Source organism: Fonticula alba (genome assembly GCF_000388065.1).
Source record: "Fonticula alba strain ATCC 38817 unplaced genomic scaffold supercont2.1, whole genome shotgun sequence".
Classification (NCBI taxonomy): domain Eukaryota; order Rotosphaerida; family Fonticulaceae; genus Fonticula; species Fonticula alba.
The window spans coordinates 3182789-3188917 of NW_009242971.1; the positions used below are offsets into that span (position 1 = coordinate 3182789).

A 6129-nucleotide genomic window follows, 5' to 3' on the forward strand; every position below is an offset into this window, starting at 1 on the left:
CTCCCTTGCATCTTCCTCCCGGGCCTTTCTCTCACCGATCGCTCCCCCCCCCCCCTCTCGGGGCGCCCCTTCGCCTGGCGAACAGATGACAGCATCGCCGCCAGCAAGCCCTTCTTCGTGCTGGTGTCCTACCTGCAGCCGCACATCCCGGTGTTTGCCAACTCCCGGTTCAAGGGGTCCAGCCGGCGCGGGGCCTTCGGCGACATGATGCACGAGATGGACGACTCCATCGGCCGGGTGATGGCCGCCCTGGAGGAGCGTGGCCTGACCGGTGACACGCTTGTGGTTTTCACCTCGGACAATGGCGCCTGGCCGGATGCCCGCGAGCCGCTGGTCGATGAGGACCTCTCGGATGACCAGCCGCATGGCGGGTCCAACGGTCCCTTCCAGCAGGGCAAGGGCTCCACCTGGGAGGGCGGTGTCCGTGAGCCGACCATCATTTCCTGGCCCAACGGCTCCATCAAGTCCGGGGCCACCAGCATGGAGATTGCCTCGCACATGGACGTCCTGCCGACCGTCCTGGAGGCGGCCGGTGTGTCGGTCCCCACCGACCGGACCATCGATGGTCGGAGCCTGCTGCCGCACATGCGTGGTCTCACTTCCTCCGGGCCGCATGATGCCTACTTCTATTGGCGCGAGCGCGAGGTCTATGCCGTCCGTCTGGGCCGCTACAAGGCGCACTTCGTCACCCGGCCCGGGTTCGGCAACGACCGGCCGGTGCGTCACAACCCGCCGCTTCTCTTTGACCTGGAGGCCGACATGGGCGAGCAGTATCCCCTGGACTCGGCCGGCCGCTATGCCGATCTGATTGCCGACATGCGTCGTCGCGTGGCCGAGCACCGGACCACCATCGAGGCGGTTGAGCCGCAGTACGAGTTCGGCGGGACCATCCTGCCCGGCGTGGACTTCTCCGTGGTGCCCTGCTGCAACCCGATGGCCCTGCAGGAGTTCACCATCGAGCAGCTGGTCAACGACCACTGGGAGCAGTGCCGTTGTGACTATCTTTCGGGCCAGGCCCCGGCGTCGCCGGAGGAGGGCACCACCGGCGAGTCGGCCACCGAGGCCGAGCGCTCGGTTCGTCGCACGGCCCAGGAGCTCCTGGCCGCCGACCTGACCCGTGGTGGGCACTCGTCCACGGCCGCTGTCATGGCTGAGCTTCTGCTCAAGCAGATGTCCGGCCCGCGCCACACTTGAAGCTTGTGTGGCTTTTTCTTTCCCTTCCCCGGGCGCCACCCCCTTTGTGTCGTCCTCTCCCTTGTGTCCTCCTCGCCCCGCCGGCGGCCCTCTCCCTCCCTCCCTCTCGGTCTCCCTCTCCCTTTCTCTCCTGCGCCTGTGGTGTGTGTGTGTGTGTGTGTGTGTGTGTGTGGCTGCCCGATCCCGTGTCACTTGCCCCGGTTGTGTGGTGTCCATTCGCCCGGCATTTTGTTTGGGACACCGGCCATTGTGCGCATTTGAGAGGAAAAAAAAAGGGACCCCGGGTGTGGGTGGTGCGGCGAGCAGCCAGCTGTGCACAAACAAACACACACACTCACACACGCACACACATCTTGAGAGTTTCTCTTCGTCCTTTTTTATTTCTCCCTCCCAGGGCATCACCGTGCCCAGGCACGCGCGCACTCGCGCGCGCGTGCCATCTTGTCATCGATCCCCCTTCCTCCCTGCGCGCTCTCCCCCTTGATATATGGACACATGTTTGTGTGTTTACATACACCATGTTGCCGTGAGGCACAAATATATTCACTCTCCCATGCGCATGCGCTCCTTGCGTGTGTGGGGCTCTCTTCTCTGTTGTGTACTCTCTGTTATCCGCCCTATGATGATGATGATGATGATGATGATGATGATGATGTCGATGATCATGATGATCATGATGCCGGAGAGGGGGCAGTGGTGTTTTCCGTTTCGGCTGGGTATGGACATGCGCGTGCATGTGCCTGGATTTCCTGGCGAATGAGTTGTTCGCCCGCTTGGTGTCTCGTGTGAGCTGTTTTTTCCTCCGCCTCCTCTCTACCCCCCTCTGCCGCTGGTCGAAAGACCCCCCCCCCCCCTCCCTCCGGAGGCACTCTCAGCCTGCCCACACTTACAAGTCACGTCTGGGAATTTATTTTCCTTGGCGAGGGGAAAAAAGAGGGGCGGGGTGCGGCGCGGTGGGGCGGAGTGGGGGTGAGGAAGTCGAGACGACCTCCACACCGCGAGATGCAGTTGGGTTGGTGCAGGGTGTCACCACCCAAACATCGGCCACTCCCCCCTCTCTCTCTCTCTTTCTCCTCTCTTTCACGTCACTCTTCCCCCCCCCTGAGCGCACCCCCACACAGTCCAGATGGAGTGTGTGTGTGTGTGTGGCTTGCGCGGTCCACATGGCGGCACACACGCACACATACATGCGGGTATGTACACACGCAAGCCCGACCGCGCACGCGGCGGATACACAGGTGGCCAGAGGCGGGAGAGAGAGAGAGAGAGAGCGACAGGCGGGATTTGCATGGCGAGGCGTCCCAGCGCGGCGCCGGCACAAACTGCGGCCAAGGCCGCGGGGAGGGGCCCCAAATGGCGCATAGCCTCTCGCGGCATCGGCGTGTGATCGTGTACAGCCTCGCTTCCTCTCCTTCTCTTTCTCTCACGTCTGCGGGGGAGTCTCATGTCTCTCTGCCCTTAGCCCCCCGGCTCCCCCCCCCCTGCCTCGGTGTCGGGGTGAAAATGGGCTGCCCCATGGGCTCTGCCCTTCAGTGACATTCGCATCTTTCGGTGATGGGGCGAGGGCCCCTTAGAAGGCCCAGTCCGGAGTGGCGCGAGCAATGGACGCCAGCATGAACATGACCGCCGGTCCCACCACACAGGCCATGGTGCCGGCTGTGGCCATGAAGGACCGCTCCGGATGGACAATGGCATCCAGCGACCGTGCCAGCGGCTGATGGTGGACGCCGGCCGTCGGGATGGCCTTGCCGTCGCCGAGGCCAAGCTGATTGCGCAGGCGCCCGGCCTCGCGCTGGGCCAGGTCCCGGGCCATCTGCGTGCCGGCGGCCGCGGTCTTCAGCGGGTGGGCAATGAAGTCGAATGCGCGGTTGAGGAGCGGCGACCCGGGGGGGCTCATGGCCCGGCGCACGGCATCCATCCCGCGGCGGAGGTCGCGAATCGGATGGAAGCCCCCCTCCTCCTCGGTCCCGGCGCCGGCGGCGGCGGCGGCGGCGGCGGCGGCGGACGTGCTGCCATACCGGCTGCCACTGCTGGCGAGGTATGCCGCCCCGGCGGGGCTGAGGTTCGTGGTGACCGAGGTGTAGGGCATGCCCGACTCCAGGACCACCAGCTCGTCGAGGGCCATCTGGTCCTCGGGGAGGATGTGCGAGCGGGCGTGCCGGGCGCCGCCGCCGCCGTGGGACGCACGCTCCGAGGCCTCGTACGCGGCGCGAAGCCGGGGCGACGTGCTGGCCGGGACGAAGGTCGTGCGCGAGGAGTAGGACACCTTGTCAAACTCCGACATCTCGTTGTGCCCCTCGGGGATGCTGACATGCAGGCGGGAGCGCATGTCGGCCGACATGCGCCGGCCGGCCCCGGCCCCGGCCCCGGCCCCGGCCACCGAATCGGCCATGCGCCGGTGCTGGGTGTGGAATTGCTGGTGGTAGTCGTCCGACCAGTCGGCCGCGGCGGCTTGCTTGTAATGCTGCTGCTGCTGCTGCTGCTGGTGGTGGTGGTGACGCTCGTGGTGCTGGGCGCGGTGGCTGGCCGGGCCGTGGCGGGCAGCGGCATCGGCCGCGCTGAGCACCCCCGGGGCCGAGGCCATGTCGGACCAGTCGCTAAAGGCATGCTCCAGGCGGAAGGCCGGGTTCAGGGCATACTGCAGGAACTCCCGGCCCCAGAAGTCGCTGGGGATGGTGCCGCCGGCCGGGCGCATCTTCAAGGAGAAGCGCTGGCCCGGACCCATGGCCGCCGCGCCGGCCCGGTGGTACTGCTTGCCGGGGGCCAGCATGTCGCGCTGGCGCCGAGCGAAGCCCTCGGAACGCGCGCGCCCGGCGGCCGCCGCCTCGCGCGCCACCCGGCGATGAAGCTGCCCCATGGCCGACAGCATGTTGTGCCCGGCCCCGGCATGGGCGCTGTGCGTGTGAATGGGCATGCCGGTGGTGGTGGCGGTGGCGGTGGTGGCGGCGGAGGCGGCGGCGGCGGAGCTCGAGGACACCCGCGAGGAGCCCTTGCTGGCGGCATGGGCACCGATGTGGCGCTGGTGCAGCAGATCCGCCATGTCCCCGAGCCGGTGCGCCGTCCGGGGGCTGAGCTTCCCATGGTGGGCGCTCTCGTGCAGGGCCTCGCGCCAGGCATCCGGCGTGCCGAGGATGCTGTAGGCCCCCTGCAGGGTGGCCAGCTGCTCCTCATTCAGCGGGGCATAGTCCGCCGCCCCGTCGGCCATGTGGGTCTGCTGGTCGAAGTGGTGGTGGCCGGAGGCGCTGGTGCTGGCGCTGTGGTGGCTGTGGCTGTGGCTGTGGCTGTGGCTGTGGTGGCCGTGGGCATGGTGGCGGCCCTCGCGCAAGGCCGCCAGGCTGGCCTGCTCCTGGGCCAGCCGTGCCTCCAGGCGCCGGATCTCTTCGGTCCGGTCGCGAATGAGCGGCTGCTCGTCGCCGAGGTGGCTCGGCCCGGGGCTGGTCCCCAGGTTGGACCAGTGCGAGCGATCGGCCTGCCAGGCCTCCTGGTGGGTGAGAATCTGCCCGGCCTCCTCGCCGAAGGGCCGGAACTGGGTCTGCACCGCGGAGGTGGCCCCATCGAAGGTCAGCGCCCGCGGGGACCCCGGGGCCAGGATGGTCATGGTCTCCTCGCCTTGGCGAGTCCTGTGCGAGGCATGGTGCCCGAGCATGTGGTCACGCAGGCTGATGTTGATGTCGCCGCCGGCATGGTGCTGCTGGTGCTGGTGCTGATGCTGCTGCTGCTGGTGGTGGTGGTGGTGGTGCTGGCGACCATGCTGCTGCGACTGGTGGGCGATCCGGCCGCCGGGAGAGCGCGGCGCGTTGGAGGCCGCCCGCTGGCGCGGCGAGCCGGGCTGGCGCGGGGAGGCCTGCTGGCGACCGCGGCCGCCGGGGCTGCGCGGGGCACCGGCGCCCTGGCGGTGCTGCTGCTGCTGCTGCTGCTGCTGGCGTGGCGACCCGGGGCCGCCCTGGTTGGCGGACTTCGACGGGATGGTGGCCTGCTGCTGCTGCTGCTGCTGCTGCTGCTGCTGGAGACCCTTCGGGTGGAAGGCCGGCGCGTCGACATTCACCTGGATCTTGAGGTCCTGCTGCTTGCGGGCGCCCGAGCCGGAGGCAGGGCCTGCGGCGCGCGCGCGCGGCGACCCCGGCGGCGACCGGACCTCCAGCTTCCGGCCATCGGGCGACCGGACCGTGGTGACCACAGGCTGCCCGGGGTCGGCCTTCTTGCCGCCAGCACGGGGACTAGCCGGGGCGGCGTCGGACTTCTTGGCGCCGGCGCCGGTCGACTCGGCCGACGCCGATGCCCGGGGGCCGGACTTCGGCGACAGCGGGGCCGAGCGCGGGGAGCTCGGCCCGGTGCCAGCCTGCTGGCGGCGGTCGCCCGATTGGTCGTTCACCACCTCGGTCCAGCGCTTGGGCTGGGACTGGTGCTGCTGCTGCTGCTGCGAGGCGCCCGCCGATGCGGACTCCTTCTGGGCAAGGCGCGCGGCCGAGGCCTGCATGGCCGGCGACAGGGGAGGAGCCGGCGGAATGGCGGAGGTGCTGGCCGGGGCCGCACCGCCGTGCTTCTCGGCCGAGGGAGGCGTCATGGCAGGCTGCACGTAAACAAAGGCGCGGTGGCGGGGGGGGGGGGGGGGGGGCCGATGGCACAACAAACATAAAAAGCCCGACTGTCGGGCGGCGGAGTCTCGGGGGGGGCGGGGCCGGGGAAGGGCAAAGGGGAGGCGAGCGCGGGGGAGAGGCACGCAAAGGGGCGAGGCGATGGGGCTGCAAAAAAGAGCGCTGGCTGTGAGGTGGGGGGCGGGGAAGGAAAAAAGTGTGACGACAAGCGACAGTCAATGTCCAGGCCATTGCTGTCGCAGGTTCACCCTGCCCGGGGGTCCCCACCGCAAGATAAACCTGCATTCGGCTTCGGTGCCCAACTGACTCCTCTCGCCTGCCCAGTCCCCCTCCCCCCCCC

At 68.6% G+C, this 6129-nt stretch overlaps 2 protein-coding genes across 2 annotated transcripts in view; one reads left to right on the plus strand and one right to left on the minus strand.

Moving 5' to 3' along the window:
• H696_00681 (hypothetical protein) overlaps positions 1-1194 on the plus strand; it is a gene marked incomplete at both ends in the record, with an annotated part of 2136 nt that extends 942 nt beyond the window's left edge. The window contains one exon of the mRNA XM_009494559.1: positions 93-1194. Coding sequence (XP_009492834.1) covers positions 93-1194 — 1102 coding nt within the window. The remainder of the gene's footprint in view (positions 1-92) is intronic.
• A 1570-nt stretch (positions 1195-2764) lies between these two features.
• On the minus strand, positions 2765-5758 carry H696_00682 (hypothetical protein; the record flags this gene model as incomplete). Its single annotated transcript, XM_009494560.1, has 1 exon — positions 2765-5758. One exon carries the CDS (start codon positions 5756-5758, stop codon positions 2765-2767), a length of 2994 nt encoding a protein of 997 aa, XP_009492835.1.
• Positions 5759-6129: the final 371 nt, after the last annotated feature.